The 16286-nt window shown below is 46.5% G+C and overlaps 1 protein-coding gene across 28 annotated transcripts in view; it reads left to right on the forward strand.

Annotated features, from left to right (window-relative positions):
- The window catches only part of MACF1 (microtubule actin crosslinking factor 1), a 247192-nt gene that overhangs the window by 210980 nt on the left and 19926 nt on the right, over positions 1–16286 (forward strand). For 21 of the 28 annotated variants that reach the window (XM_030539247.1, XM_030539259.1, XM_030539254.1 and 18 more), the window contains 22 exons: positions 541–744; positions 1602–1610; positions 2791–3022; positions 3936–4162; positions 5212–5334; positions 5440–5541; positions 6054–6155; positions 6270–6443; positions 6559–6714; positions 6871–7068; positions 7783–7911; positions 8502–8675; positions 9571–9726; positions 9847–10053; positions 10198–10317; positions 10614–10783; positions 11153–11312; positions 12668–12862; positions 13895–14023; positions 14924–15067; positions 15493–15681; positions 16091–16208. In XM_030539247.1, coding sequence (XP_030395107.1) covers positions 541–744; positions 1602–1610; positions 2791–3022; positions 3936–4162; positions 5212–5334; positions 5440–5541; positions 6054–6155; positions 6270–6443; positions 6559–6714; positions 6871–7068; positions 7783–7911; positions 8502–8675; positions 9571–9726; positions 9847–10053; positions 10198–10317; positions 10614–10783; positions 11153–11312; positions 12668–12862; positions 13895–14023; positions 14924–15067; positions 15493–15681; positions 16091–16208 — 3418 coding nt within the window. The remainder of the gene's footprint in view (positions 1–540; positions 745–1601; positions 1611–2790; positions 3023–3935; positions 4163–5211; positions 5335–5439; positions 5542–6053; positions 6156–6269; positions 6444–6558; positions 6715–6870; positions 7069–7782; positions 7912–8501; positions 8676–9570; positions 9727–9846; positions 10054–10197; positions 10318–10613; positions 10784–11152; positions 11313–12667; positions 12863–13894; positions 14024–14923; positions 15068–15492; positions 15682–16090; positions 16209–16286) is intronic. The other 7 variants (XM_030539263.1, XM_030539258.1, XM_030539257.1 and 4 more) reach the window with 1 other exon arrangement.

The following is a 16286-nucleotide window of genomic DNA, read 5'->3' on the forward strand; positions in this document are numbered from 1 at the left end:
ATCGGGAGTAAAAATGTCAAGGTGGTCTCTGGACTCACAGATTCCATGACTTCCATGACCTCCGTAACAAAACCTTAGCCTTACTGATGAGTGTAGTTTGGAGACCTGTAAGTGGCAGGCAGCTATCTAAACTCTCCAGTTTTTGGAGTTTCCACCTGTCTGTCACAATGACATCTGTAGAAATCCAATCCAGATCAGGTCACACCCCTAAGAGTTTGTATTTTAAATATAAATTTTGAATGTAAACCCATGGGAGATTGATTGTCTTTATATTTGTCCTCTGGGTGTAATGATGCCATAGGGGGCGTGTGCGTTCTCCTTAAAAGAACAGATGCGCAAAGAAAGAGCAGCTCTTTATCAGAATTATCATCTTGGGGGGTGGGAATATCAGCTCCTTGTGGGGGGTTGGTTTGAAGGTGGGGGAATACTGCTGAGGTTAATGGGAAAGCCTTCCTGTGGTCCAAGAGATGCCCGGGAAATTGATGGCATGACTAAATATGCTGTGAATTTGAATGCACATCTATTTTTTCCATCCTATAGCAACTAAGAGAGTCTATAGCAGAACATAAGCCTCATATTGACAAGCTGCTGAAAATTGGACCGCAGCTGAAGGAGCTCAACCCTGAGGAAGGAGCGATGGTACAGGAGAAATATTTGACTGCCGAGACCATGTATGCCAGAATTAAAGAGGAGGTGCGCCAGCGAGCACTGGCACTAGATGAGGCTGTTTCACAATCCACTCAGGTACATTTCTCCTTGCGCAGAAAGAAGCCGCAGTTTTGTGTTCGTGTTTATCACAGCTCCCTGGGGATGGTGGGCTCTGAAGTTTACGTCTGTACCGTTTCTTATAACTAAAACCCCATTACTGTTCAGATCTGTTCTAGGAAGCCATTTGCTGGCAAGCTGGTGTGTAGTGGGTTGAGCTGCATAGTGCTTGCCTGTTCAGGGGTGTCTGGGAAGGCTGGTGCTGATAGATTTGCAAAAGCGGTACAGAAAGAGATTGAATCCTGATGTAAACAGAGTAATAAATGTTTACAGTTTTAATAATATTCCTCATTAAAAGGGCTTTTTTGCATCTGGCCATGATGGACAGGTCTGGCGAGACTGAGTAGCACTTAGAGAACTGGATCTTGTTCCTGATAAGCAGGAAACTACTGTACATATAATGAACAACTACAAGATCATTTACATGGGAGAGTTAATCATCTTCCCTTGTATATAGACTCTGTAGAGGAGTCCTAAAAGGGAAGAGCTATGTGAAAGGAAGGGCAGAGATTGTACATATTGAAGTGGAGAAAGGATGTGAAGAACTTCTGATGCATGCAATTGGGATTAGCATTTGTAGCGATGTTTCACTTCAGCTAATTATTTACCGCAGCACAGTTTGGTCGTCACGTCTGAGTTATTTATTCCTGCGTTGTTTAGTCACTTCTCTTGGTTTGCACTTGTATTAACTCCAAGTTTTTCCCCCCAACACACACCTTCCGTCTCATCTCTCACTCACATTGTGGAATGTGTTATCTTTGTGTGTTGCTGCCTGTTCCTGTCTTCCCCACATGGTCCCATTTCATTGTTGTGTTGACCGCGCCCCGCCATTGCAGATCGCAGAGGTAAGCCTCCCCACGTTAGCTGTTTGTTTACATTCTCATTCTTTGGGCTAGATGAGTCTTAATTCATTTGATACCCAGATTTCTACTGTATTATATTTCTGTATGCAGTTCACTGAAACCTGTTAAGAACAAACTCAGACACAGTGAAATTCCATTTCGGTTGAGTAATTAAAGTCCTTGACTCTTTCGTTTTGTTGCAATGTGCAAATTGAAGTTCCACTTTATAGTGAGCTTCTGCTTAGAATTCAAGTGTTCCATAGGGAAAAAAACATTTTACTATAAAAGGGATCTACGCTGAAGTATATTCTGGCTTAGCAGGCTTGAGTGGTTGGTTCGCCCACGTTTGTTAGTTTTAAGAGAATCTAGTGACGATAGAGTTTGCACCTAGAATCTATTTCCTTTTTCTCTGCCGTTATAATGTGAAACTCAGCGGAAACAAGAGCCTCTCTTACTGTGCGAGAGTAGCAGGTCCAGTTCCGTGGGCAGACATCTAATTATAACAAACTCTCTCCCTTATTGCCCTTCATTCTGTCTTGTAAACACTAGATTATCTTTAATGCTAACTTTAACAATGCCAAATCTCCTTCCTTTGGCAGCAAGATTAGCCAAAGCAACAGCAGAAACCTGAAACTCAAGCAGCACAGTGTCCCGTTCTCTCTCCTTTCCTATACACACGTGCTTTCCACCAGGTGGTTGCAGTCGGTTTGGGAGTTGAGATGGTTTCTGTGCCAGGCTCCCCTGAGCTGAGGCCCCTGTGGAGCCAAACACACGCAGGTTACAGCTAATGTGTTGTTTCCTGGATCAGGACTAGTGTGATTGAGTCTTCCTATGCCCATTCTATGGCACTGCACTTTGGAGGGAAGGGGATGTCAGTCAAACTTGAATTTTGTGGGTTTGGGTACAATAACAAGCTGCTGCTGCATTTGGTTCGCGGTTTCCTGTGCCCTCTCTGTAGGCTTAGCTAACTGCAAATTCCTGCAACCAGAATGCAGTTGTTAGCGACAAAACCGGTGGCAGACATCAGATTGGAGGCTGCAGATGTAATGGGCATTCTAGGAAACATTAATTCTCTTTAGCAAAAGAGAGCACTTCGCATGCGCTTAACATTATGCTGCATACATTGGAGTAATTCAGTACCGTATGATCCTCTAACCTGCCTGATGGACTTGCCTTTGTCCAGTTCCATGATAAGATCGAGCCTTTGCTGGAGACGCTGGAGAACCTTTCCTCCCGCCTGCGCATGCCGCCCGTGATCCCAGCCGAAGTTGATAAAATCAGGGAGTGCATCAGTGAAAACAAAAATTCCACCATGGAGCTGGAAAAACTGCAGCCAACCTTCGAGGCGCTGAAACGCCGTGGGGAAGAGCTGATCGGGCGATCGCAGGGGGCAGACAAGGACCTGGCAGCCAAAGGTATCGCACGGAGGTGCCGGAGACGTCTCACGTCCGCTCAGAGAGGCAGTTGGTTATATTTAGCGTATCTAGGATGGCAAGTTTCTCTCATAACCACAATGTATCTTGTTTATTGGGGGACTGGTGTTGACAGAGCAATAAGGCGCATTTGCCTGCTCAGTGATGGGTCCAAATCCTGCCCAGTTCAGAGGGAACTGCAGACTGTTACCCCATGACAGCTCGGGGGGGGGGGGGGTCTATTCTCAGTGAACTGGTTTCAATTCAGGCCCTGAAGCGGGGCAGAAATGACCACATCACAAAACCACTAATACGACTGGCACCTTTGTTGGCAGTCTTGGGCGCGAGCCCAAGGATTGAATAAGCATGGAGAGGTGGTCAGATGTGGAGCAAACACATGGGAGATTTGTAACTGTTATCTGGATAAATGAAGGCTTTGTAGCTGTATCTTGGTGTTTGTCACGTCTTCTTTCTAAGTTCGTATTTCTGCACTCATGACCATTTTAATTCTTACCTCAGGGTAAGACTACACAGCAAAAAAAGGGCCCCCACAGCAGCGAGTCTCAGAGACTGGGTCAACAGGTTCAGGCTCCCGCTATAGCCGGGCAAACGTTGCGGGTTAGGCTGGTGCTCGGGCTCTGAAACCCACCTCCCTCCTTGGGCTTCAGAGCCAGAGCGCCAGCCTGATCCTGAACATCTCCACAGCTGTGGGTATCTACACCGTCCAAAGCCCGAGTCTGCAGATTTGGGCTCAGACTCAGTGCTGCAAATTGTGCAGATTTGGGTTTGTTTGCTGTGTAGACAAACCCTTAGGCCTTGCTCATCATAATCCAGATGCTTTGATTAGTAACTGGAGATTGCTGGTCGGAACAGGGTAAGAATAAAGAGTCCTGACTTGTTTCTTTCCCACCTCCAGAAATCCAGGATAAGCTGAATCAGATGGTGTTTTTCTGGGAAGACATCAAGGCTCAGGCAGAGGGACGTGAAAGTAAGTTCCTCGATGTCCTGGAGCTCGCAGAGAAATTCTGGTACGAAATGGCAACCCTCCTGACTACTGTCAAAGAGACGCAGGATATTGTTCACGACCTGGAGAGCCCAGGCATTGACCCATCAATCATCAAGCAGCAGGTGGAGGCAGCCGAGGTGAGGACTTGTGGACATGTCATTCCACATAGGCCCCGTCGGTGCTACAGCTTGTAACCATGTTTGGGTCTCAAATGAAAATGTGACCAAATGTTGTTGTACCCCAGCTTTGTGAGCACTCGACACAGTTACAAATCATGCTGTCATTTTATTTAGAAACCATGGGAGAGCCATGATTTGGTGGGGATCGGGGAGAGTATTTCAAGTTACTATTTCGTTTCAAGTGGAAAAAATAATGGCCTTTCCCCGAGACTGAAACAGTGCTAAAATCATCTTAGCTGTAACTACGCTGGGGAAAACTCTTATCAAGCAAGTGTTCAGGGCTGTCCGCCATCCTGTTTAGCGCATAATTGTTCCCATGGTGCTGCTCCTAATGTGAGCTGGACCTGTCTAGATTGTGAGATGCAGATTACATTCCAGTTAGACTGAAGGCTACTGTAGAGTAAAACGATAGTAGTGGATGGACAGCAACACTCATCTCTATTTGGAATCACGTGGTAGAGTCCATTTTGGATGTTTGCATAGTTGACCGTAGTTTGACTCAGGGGTTTTTTACATATGTATACATCTCACCCTGGTGTACTTGTACGTGCCACTCCCATGTTATAACTAGTCTGACTTTGGTTTAGAAATACTGGCTCTCAGACAGCCTGTTTAATTCCTGGTTTCGTAAAACACTCCAAAAACTATATAACTTGCAGATAGGGTCACCATCTTTCCAGTTCAGACAAATGCAGATGTGGTTTTTACCTCATTTTTCCCATCTGTTTGCAAATGGTGATGGCATCCCATGCATCAGACAATGTAAGAAGTGTGGATTGGACTCAATTACCTTGGCAGATAATGAAAACACATACCTGCTTCTTAATGTGATGCACCTGTTGGGTTGAGGACTAATTAGTCTCTGTCTTCAACCAGAATGCAAAACATTAGCTAGCGGGTGTAATCTCTGCACTCTAGCTCCCATGGCATGCACCATCAAATGGAGTTTTGGAATAGCATTTACTAAACAAACCGATTTTTTAATTCATTGCACTCTCTGAATCTAGACGATTAAAGAGGAAACTGACGGCGTGCATGAAGAACTGGAGTTTATTCGTGTGCTTGGAGCTGAATTGATTATGGCCTGTGGTGAAACTGAGAAACCAGAAGTGAAGAAAAGCATTGATGAGGTAGGAAAACCAGCAGCTCAGAATTCAGGCAAAAGCCACGTGAAAGGCAGTGTTGGTTCAGATGGAATAGTGTATTGAATTTGGGGGCAATCCTGTGTTTTGCAGATGAACAATGCATGGGAAAACCTAAACAAAACCTGGAAGGAGAGGCTAGAGAAACTCGAGGAGGCTATGCAGTCTGCTGTGCAGTATCAGGATACTCTGCAGGTGAGGCAGCTGTTGGTGGTTATTTATACGGTGTGGACCAGCAGCCCATTGTGCTAGGCACTGCATGAGCACAGAACAAAAAGATAGTCACTGCCCCAAAGAACTGACAATCTAAGTTAGGCCCTGTGTCCAATGACCCGCTGAAAGCAGAGCATTCAATCAGCATTTCTTCTGCTTCTCCTGTGACAATTTGAAATTGACCCAGCCTGTGTTCACCCTCTCAAATAATTGTACATTTTGAGGTGGGGGCGGCAAGGGATGGGGGAAATGTGCCTGATCCTAGTCTGCTGCTTGTGCTGCGGTCGGTGGAAGGAAGGAGATCACTAAGCAGTGTGCTTGTTGAGCATAAAAACTACCCATCTGTTTGCCTTGAAAGAGAAGTTCTGTTGATTAGTCCAAGCATGGCACAGGCTGCTCCCAGCTCTGCTGATGGCCTGTGGAACGGGTGTGGCTTGCCTTGTCCAATGATTGTGGAGGTTTGGTTTTCCTAATTGTGTATGTGTTCCTCTTAGGCAATGTTTGATTGGCTGGATAACACTGTGATTAAGCTGTGCAACATGCCACCTGTCGGCACTGACCTCAACACTGTTAAGGAGCAGCTGAATGAGATGAAGGTAAGCGGTCTGCATTAGACACGGTTCTCCAGGGCTTGTTCTGTGTTGGAGGCAGAGTTCTGCAGTTTGTTTGTTTGGTTTTTTTGTTTTGTTTCCCCCTCCACACTTTGGCAGGAGTTTAAAATGGAGGTTTACCAGCAGCAGATTGAAATGGAGAAGCTTAATCACCAAGGCGAACTGATGCTAAAAAAAGCGACAGATGAGACAGACAGAGACATCATCAGGGAACCGCTGACAGAGCTGAAACATCTCTGGGAGAACTTGGGCGAGAAGATTGCTCACAGACAGGTATGGTGAGGGTGGGCTGCCAAAACCCAGGGCTGAAAATAAGCTTAAGTCATTAGCGTCAGCGTCCTCTTCCTGCTCCCTCCTGATTAACATTTTCTTTGTCACCTTTGAACAGCACAAGTTAGAAACTGCTCTACTGGCACTTGGTCAGTTCCAGCATGCATTAGCAGAACTGATGGCCTGGCTGACCCATACAGAAGAGTTGTTAGATGCGCAAAGACCAATCAATGGTGACCCAAGGGTCATTGAAGTAGAACTTGCCAAACACCACGTACGTATTTTGTGTTCTGCCTTTTTATCTGGCCTTAAAGGGGACGATGGCTCCCGGGAAGTTATTTGCATTGATTTGTTTCTTTGGGATAGTGCTGGGGTTAGCAGAACATTTTAGAGGCATGTGTCTTGACGTTACCCAATCCACGCTGTGCAGGTACTGAAGAATGATGTGTTGGCTCACCAAGCAACGGTGGAGACAGTAAATAAAGCCGGCAATGAGCTCCTGGAATCCAGTGCAGGAGACGACGCCAGCAGCCTGCGGAACCGGCTGGAGAAACTGAATTCGTGCTGGGAGTCTGTCCTGCAAAAAACGGAGGAGAGGGAGCAGCACCTGCAGTCAACGCTTCAGCAGGTCGGTGAGCTTGTTCTGGAGACAGAAATGATCATGCATGCAGAAGAGATCCGCCGAGGGTGTCCGAGTTGGCTTGGTGTGTCTTTCCAGGGTGAAGGTTAGAGGAGGTGATGTATTGTCTTGTCTTCACTGCTAGAAAAGGTGGTGTTACCTCAGGGTAAGTAACTCATGTGAGCTGTCCCAAGATGACAGAGATCTTTAGATTTACCTTGAGGTAAAGTAGGTGAGGACACCACTATGCCCCCACCTGGGATTAGCCTTGCCTCGTTTACCTCATGATGGAACTATAAAGTACCTCATCTTTGCTGTCTTTTGACCTTGAGATAACTCACACGTATTAGTTACCCCACCCCCAGCCCGGCGAAAAGGACACTTTTTTCAGCCGCGAAGACCAGGCCATAGACAGGAGGCATGAACAGTCTGTAAATAGCAAGTTACGTCTTTCCAAACCAAACGTGCATTCATTCTGAGGGGAAATCCTGCTCTTCAGGACGAGCCTTTTCTCCTTGAGAACTCAGCTGTGTGTGTGAACTTGCTGAAATGATTATATTGCTTAAAAAATATATGACAATATACATCCTCTTTTTAGTGCTTTTGTAAAACTCTTCTTTGCCACCTCATCCACCATGTCAGGAACCCCAGTGTTAAACCTGAAAGCCAGGCAATGGTTGCTGCTGTCGTCCGATCCCTGGCTGATCTTGTGTTCCTTAACAGGCCCAGGGTTTCCATGGCGAGATTGAAGACTTCCTCCTCTGGCTAACAAGAATGGAGAGTCAACTGTCTGCATCAAAACCCACAGGAGGTTTGCCAGAAACTGCACGTGAACAACTCAATGCTCATATGGTAAAGATTTCAAATGCCTTTAATTCAATTAACTTGTCTCTGAAATGTCAGCATAGAAACATGTCTGTGCCGCATGGTGTAGTCCAGTGGGTCTCAAACTTTTGTACTGGTACCCCCTTTCACATAGCAAGCCTCTGAGTGCAACCCCCCCTTATAAATTAAAAACACTTTTTAACATATTTAACACTATTATAAATGCTAGAGGAAAAGTGGGGTTTGGGGTGACGGCTGACAGCTTGCGACCCCCCCCTCCGCATATAATAACCTCGTGATCCCCTGAGGGGTCCCAACCCCTAGTTTGAGAACCCCTGGTATAGTCTAATTGGGGAATGGGATGAGTGTCTCTTTTGCCACTTCTCTCTCCAGGGTTACAGAGGACCATTAGGTTTGCAGATGATGGCTATGGACAGAATTTCCCACTATCTTAATGAACTGCTTATCTCCACTGATAGCATGATGATAAATATCTCACTGTCAGTTTGCTGTGTTGTCCTATAACCCCAGTGTCTCCACAAACTTGGAGTCTAGGGATCTGCAAATCCCCGATACAGTATCTCTGTCTCTAATGTTTCGATGGTGGTTTGGTGTAGGAGCTGTATGCCCAACTCAAAGCCAACGAAGAGATCTACAGTCAGCTGTTGGCCAAGGGGCAATTGATCCTGCTAAGCCGCGATGACTCTGGCTCTGGCTCAAAGACAGAGCAGAGCGTCATGCTGTTGGAACAGAAATGGAACTTGGTCAGCGCCAAGATGGAGGAGAGGAAGGTAATGTTTGGGGCCAAAATACGATCCATGTTTACTACGAAAGACGTGGCTTGAAAGTAAAATGCCATTAGTTCCCTGCTGTAGTAATGCTGTCTCCAGAATGCAGGTTTATTGCAGTAAGCCGAATCTGCAATGTGCTTCAGACACCCAAGATCAGTGCTTTTAGGTCAGTTCTTTTAGATAATTTTTCTCCTGATTACATATGCTTAGCATGCCTTCTGACATAGGTATTATCAGTGATGTCTGACATCAAAGTGTTAACTGTATGGCTAGTTACCAGAGCAGGGTAAATCTTAGAAAGAAAATGAAAGTAAAATTAAATGTGAGTGAACATAAGAGAGAGGCTGCTAAACGAGAAATAAAAGAAGATATGAAGAGCATTATCCAGTTCTGAAAAGCAAAGGTACACAGCTTCTTCTTAAGAGACAGCAGGCCAAATTCTCTGCTGACCTAATTCCATTGCACTGGTACTTTGGTCAGCGATAAGTTCTCACATAAAATGAGAGAAACTGGCCTCTACCCAGGCTGAATTTCTGGCTCTGCAGCTGTCACCACTGAAGTGTCGTCTCCCTTCCGCAGAACAGCTTCTCTCGTGGAGGCTTGTTTCCTAGGAAGCTCTGATGGTGACACAGCCACTTGTGTGTTGATTATCGAGCTGTCTCCTCTTTCCTGTACAATTCCTGTCCGTTTGTTTCAGAAGAAGCTGATTCTGAAATAGCCACTTTGACTGAAATCTCCTCTTCTTGGTAAACAAGTCATGTTCTTTGCTTGAACTGATGGGTTCCCATCAGAGAGCTCATTTCATCTTAGTGTACAATACATGTCTTTGTCTGCAAAGCCTCACATTGTGAACTTGGTGCTCTCTTTGTGTTTCCTTCCCCTTATTAAAATGCAGTCAAAGCTGGAAGATGCTCTCAACCAGGCAACAGAGTTCCAGAACTCCCTACAGGACTTCATTAACTGGCTGACCCTAGCAGAGCAGAGTTTAAACGTTGCCCCTCCACCCAGCCTTATCCTAAATACCGTGCTGTCTCAGATAGATGAACACAAGGTAACTTGAGGGGGCAGAAGTTCGTTGCAAGCCATGCTCAAGTGCTTTCTGTGTATGGAAGAAACTCAGAGACATTTCCATGTTTTTTCTTTAAATGAGAGTAAATCTTCGTTACTCCAGGTTTTTGCCAATGAAGTCAGTGCTCACCGGGACCAGATCATTGAGCTGGATCAAACAGGGAACCACCTGAAGTTCCTCAGTCAAAAGCAAGATGTGGTTTTGATAAAGAACCTGCTGGTCAGTGTCCAGTCCCGCTGGGAGAAAGTCGTCCAGCGTTCCGTGGAGAGAGGCCGAGCTCTTGACGATGCAAGAAAACGGGCTAAACAGGTGAGGGATGTGAAAACGGTTGTAGACGACCTGACGATATTGCTTATCCTCTAGCTTTCAGAACCCAAGTGTCTCACGCCTTCAGAAGGCCTGGAAGACGCACACACCAAGTTCTAACTGCTCTCCCCTTTTGTGCAATTTCAGTTCCACGAAGCTTGGAAAAAGCTGGTTGATTGGCTGGAAGATGCAGAGAATCACCTGGACTCTGAGCTGGAGATTTCCAATGATCCAGACAAAATCAAACTGCAGCTCTCCAAGCACAAGGTAGAGTGTTTGTTTTCATGCCAGCTGTGATGAATGCCCTCAAGTGTGGGTTAGTTGGAAGGGAAGAGAAACCACCTCTCAGTCAAAGCAGTGGAACACAGTCACTTTTCTACAATCTGAGGGGAGAGATGATCCAGTAAGAGGAACGGCATACTCCACGCTTTAGTTGAATGTTACAGTAGCATAGTTACAAAGTTGTATATGAGAGGCATTTAACCCACTATGCTATTAACTCACAAGTTTTTATGCATTCTAAAGACATTTCCTTTGTGCCCTTCTCTGGTTTTAAAACTCAGGAGTTCCAAAAGACTCTCGGTGGAAAACAGCCTGTTTACGATACCACGATCCGGACGGGCAGAGCCCTCAAAGAAAAAGCTGTGTTGCCAGATGACACTCAGAAACTGGACAACCTCCTTGGAGAAGTGCGGGACAAGTGGGACACAGTCTGCGGAAAATCTGTGGAAAGGTGAGAGGAACATTTGTTGCAAAATACTGTTGCAGCGTTGAAGGACCAGAGATGGGATGATCCTGTGAAGCTTGATTTATATCACACACTGTAAATGTGCTGTGGAGAATATGAACGTAGGCCACAGAGCAGAGATGATGACAGGCATGGCATCAGAAATGTAAACTGAATGTCTAGCCAGACCTCCGTAAGGAGATCGATCCAGGTGGTGTTTATCTACAAGGAGGCTTTGTCTTTCGGGGATTTGCCATGATGATGATAACATCGAAAGATGGGCGGAAAAGGAAACACTTTCCAATTTAACTGCAAGTAGCATGGATATTCTGGGCCGAAAGTTCGTACAAATGTCCTTTGGTGCTCTCTTTGCAGGCAACACAAGCTGGAAGAAGCCCTGCTGTTTTCTGGTCAATTTATGGATGCACTTCAGGCCTTGGTGGACTGGCTGTACAAGGTGGAGCCCCAGTTGGCTGAAGACCAACCAGTCCATGGTGATCTGGATCTGGTCATGAACTTGATGGATGCTCATAAGGTAAGAGTGGGGTTTACCAGCTGCCCTTTGGGAAGTGAAAGTAACTTTAGTTCCCCATCCACTGCGTAACAGAAGTACCAGGCTTATAGCATCACGGCAAGATGTGTGCTGTAGCGCTGCATACTCTACTGTGCAGCTTTGATTTCCATTGAGTAAATGCCTGGGAGACAGATTTGAAAAATGATATTGCTATTTTGGAATTGTAACATAAACCTTCAGTTCTGCTCTGTTCCACCTTGGATTTTCGAGAAGGGGTAAAGTTTCTATGCTTCTGTAAGCTCCCCTTTGGCAGTATTCATCAGGAGGTCTCAGCTGTGAGTGCTTTCACTTCTGGATTAGGTCAGAGGTTCAAATCCCAGGCTAGAACTTGGGCTCCTGTTCCAAACAGCTACTGTATTGGAGTGAATGGTGATGTCCTATTAAACATGCCATCCTTCCAAGTCAGAGATTAAACCATGATTCCTTCTGCGTCACTCTGATGGTTGCCCAGATGCAAGTTAAAGATTCCCATACTGCTCTCAGAAAGAGTAGAGGATAACTTTGGTATCCAGGCGGACAGTCTCAATAAAACAAGCTCAGCTATCTCTAGCTTTGGGTGGTGTACTGCTGACGGTGTGTGTGTTATGGTGTAACCTACTGGTGCGTGTGTAACCTGAGTGTGAGTAGATCTGTAACTTACACTCACCAGTGGGTTACAATAATCTATGGTGCCTACATGATCTATGCATAGGTGCTGATTCCGTGGGTGCTCTGGGGCTGGAGCACCCACCGGGAAAAATTAATGGGAGCCTGTACGCACCGGCAGCCAAGCCCTTCCATGCCCCACCTCCTCCTCCGTCTCCTCCCCAGAACGTGCATGTCCCCACTCCTCCGCCTACCTCCCAGCACTTCTGTCTTGCCACCACCAAACAGCTCTTTGGTGGCATGCTGGGGAGGAGTGGCAACATGGCGCAGTCAGGGGAAGAGGTAGGGGTGGGGATTTGATGAAGTAGTCAGAATAGGGCAGAGTTGGGGCGGAGACTTTGGGGAAGGGGTTGGAATGGGGGCAGGGCAGGGGGCGAGGCGGGGCTGGGGGCAGAGGGGGGTTGAGCACCCACCAGTGGGAGCAGAAGTCGGCGCCTATGAATCTATCTATAACCAATTCTGTTTCAAGGAAAATACATTATACTAGAAGAAAAATGCTAAAATTGAAGCATTTCAAGTGGGGTTTGGTGGAAGAAAGCCAACCACCAGTTCAACTTCATATACCCTGTATTGTCAGACTTCAAGCCTGTGCTGCCCCTTTTCTGTGGAGAACAAGAGAAAAACCCTCCATACGAAGACCCATGATGGACCTTTCTCTTCTCCCTTGGTAGGTTTTTCAGAAGGAACTGGGGAAGCGCACGGGTACCGTGCAGGTGCTCAAACGCTCGGGCCGGGAGCTCATCGAGAACAGCCGGGATGACACTACCTGGGTTAAAGGGCAGCTTCAAGAGTTGAGCAATCGTTGGGACACAGTGTGTAAGCTGTCTGTGTCCAAGCAAACCCGGCTGGAGCAGGCCTTGAAACAGGTACGGAGAAAGAGGCTTCCAAGTTCACTTTCACTTTCAGGGTTTTATATGTAGCTCTGAACCTGTACAAATTAAAAGGTGAGTCTTGTCAGGAAATGAACTAGAAATCTGTGTTCTGGAGCTCTGTACAAGCATTTGCCATCTTCCAGGGGGGAAATGTTATAGGACACTATCTCTCCCCACTGTGATTAGATCAGGAGATCTAGGTACAGTTTCCAGTTCTGCCACAGACACCCTGTGTGACCTGTGGCAAATCACTTAATCTCTGTCTCAGTTCCCCTTTTGTAAAATTGAGATAATACATCCCTACCACACAGGGAATGTTGTGAGGATAAATTAATATCTGGAGTCACTGTCAGGGATTGGTCTCACTGTGAGAGTACAGATCATTAGAATTCACAACCTCCAGTGTTTGTTGTGCAACTGGACTGGTCCAGCAGATAACGGTCAAAATGAGAGAGCTGTTCTGAGGGTCTCAGTTAGTCAGAAAGAAAAAAGTAGAAGAATAAAAGCCTTGATTGGAAAAGCCGCATTGATACGCAGTGTGGGCAAATCAGAAGGGACTGATGGTGATAAACTATTCAGAGCTATAGGAACCATACGAGATGTTGGGGTAAACTTAAGGCTAGGAAGGATAACAAGATGCTGAGGTTGTATTTGGATCCATAGTAATTAGTATATGGAATAAATGACCAAAGGTAACAAGATGAGCAGAGCAGACTAATAGCTTTTAAAAGGGAGTTAGTTTTGCCTTTTCAGTGCAGCTAACGCAAAGGGAAGGGAACAGACTACGTGACCAACTCCAGTTGTTTTGTTTGTTTGTGTCACTGCAGCGCCTACACGCCCCAGGCATGCAGCAGGATCTCATCGTGCTAGGTGCTGTACAAACACAAAGCAAAGTCTGGTCATTTATTTCCTCTGTTGCTATTAGAGACACTACTGTGCCTTGCTTCTTGAATGATGGGTAGAGACTTGGGCTGTGTAGAGATTCTAGGGGTCACTCATTGCATCTGTCTCTTGGTGCTCTTTCAGGCAGAGGAATTCCGGAATGCAGTCCACATGCTGTTGGAGTGGCTTTCCGAGGCAGAACAGACCCTGCGCTTTAGGGGAGCTCTGCCTGATGATGCTGAAGCGTTGCAGTCACTCATTGACATACACAAGGTAACCAGTCGCTCAGGAATGTGAGAAAATGTGGACTTTGCGGGTGTGTTGACACTGCCAGGGTTAGCAGGGCTTCGAGTTAGCAGGCCCTGGGTTTGTTAACCCAGGGCTTGAGCTTCTACTCTCATTTGTAACTCCAGGTTAGGAATTGCTGAACCCTTTCTGGGGCTCCAACGTTATGCAGGCCCAAGTCCATCCCCCAATATCCCAGACTTTGTAGCACCCTCCCAAGTTGCAGCTACTCTAGCCTTTCTTTGTGGTGCACTATGGGAAAACTTGACTGTCCAGAGGACAAAGAAAGTCAATCCCTGGGATTGGAGGATACTTTTAGCAGACTCCCAGAGCATGAGTCCAGCAGGGCTGTGTCTGTGTTGCGGTGCAATAGGGCTTGAACATGGGTCCCAGCTTGACTCAGGATTGGTCTCTGCTCCCCAGTTGGGTCCTGGGTCCGAGCTCTGGGTTCGCACAATGTGTATGTCGCCCGAATGGGGGTTAGGCTTGAGCCTGAGTTCAAACCCTGGGCTTACCCTGCTCTGCTGACGTATTCAGAGCGGCCCTTAATGAAAGATGTGTGCCAGGAACAAAGGGCTTTAACTAACGTCTCACTCTTAGACAGCAGGAGTGAGATGTTTGGGCAGGACATTTTCCAAACAAGAGATTTGGATCTTGTTAAATAGCTATATGGCCTGAGTTGGGCTCGAGTAGTAATACCAGGCACTGCTGGGTAGGGAAAATTACCTGTGCTCTATACACCTAGAATGAAAATAACTTTAATCCAAAACTCCCAAGTCACTTATTTTTGAGTTTAAATGGGGGGATTTTAAGGGTTGGGTTAAAGGGACCAGATTGTCTCTGTTGGCCTGACAGCCGTTGTTGTTTCTGTGGAATCCTGCTGTCTAGGAGTTCATGAAGAAAGTGGAGGAAAAGAAAGTGGATGTGAACGCAGCGGTGGGGATGGGAGAAGTTATCCTGGCTGCGTGCCACCCGGACTGCATTACCACAATTAAACACTGGATCACCATCATCCGAGCCAGGTTCGAGGAGGTGAGTCACAGAGAACCCTGTCAACTTGAGCAGAGGAAAGGTCTTTCTCGTCACTGCTGAGAAATAGGGCCAGTAATAGAATCAATGATCAGTGTCTTCTTTTGGACGTTTCTCTGTGGGGAAGTTCTCCGGCCTGTGTTATACAGGCGGGCAGACAAGATGATCACAGTGGAACCTTCTTGCCTTGGAACATATGAAGCAGCAGGACATGTAAATCGGTTACTCTCCTGAATTATAGATGTCCTAGTCCTGGCCGCTTCGATCAGTTCTCTCAAGTCAATGTTTATCAGGCAGTGAACCAGTAAGAGTGCTGGCTGCCTTGTTTTCCTTATGGGTATTGGTTTCCTTCTCCTGAGGGAGAGCGTCACGGAGTAAGTGCCTTTGTTTCCCATGCTGATGGCTAGTCTTGTGGATGTTTCCATCAGGTTCTGACTTGGGCAAAGCAGCACCAGCAAAGGCTCGAGACGGCGCTTTCAGAATTGGTGGCGAACGCGGAGCTTTTGGAGGAACTCTTAGCGTGGATTCAGTGGGCCGAGACCACACTGATCCAGCGGGATCAAGAACCAATGCCACAAAATATCGAGCAGGTCAAAGCCCTCATCTCCGAACACCAGGTAACTCCATTGCTGAGATCTTCCAACTTCCTGTCTACCCTGCTCCTGGGGCAGGGATTGCGAGTCTGACAGGCAGCAGGGAGGCTAAGCATTTTGTAACAACCACCTTTCTGGGGAAGAAGATGAGTTTACTTTTATTACAGCCGCATGTTAGTCATCCAGACCTGTCACTTTTAAACAAGTCTAGGAACTGTGTTCCATTCAGCTCAGGGAGCAAAATATCAGACTGGAACTCAAAGCCACAGGTGTGGAATAACTTTACCACAAATCCACATAGCTAGTGTTCAGTATGTACTTGTGCGTCTGCTATGGGCTTGGAGTTTCTCAGCAAGAATCTAGAGTGACAGCAGCTTGAAGTTGAGAAGATGATAAACGTTACAGTTCTCTTCCCCCTTTTGCCTTTTAACAGTCCTTTATGGAAGAGATGACACGAAAACAGCCGGACGTGGACCGGGTTACTAAGACGTACAAGAGGAAAGCCACAGAACCAGCTCATGGACCTTTCATTGAGAAATCCCGCAGCAACAGTATGTTTGCAGCTTATTGTGATGTGCATCCTCTACAGGAATGCATTCCGAGAGCGAGGGGAAAACACACAGGAAACT

This window comes from Gopherus evgoodei, chromosome 20 (assembly GCF_007399415.2).
Source record: "Gopherus evgoodei ecotype Sinaloan lineage chromosome 20, rGopEvg1_v1.p, whole genome shotgun sequence".
NCBI classification, from domain to species: Eukaryota; Metazoa; Chordata; order Testudines; family Testudinidae; genus Gopherus; species Gopherus evgoodei.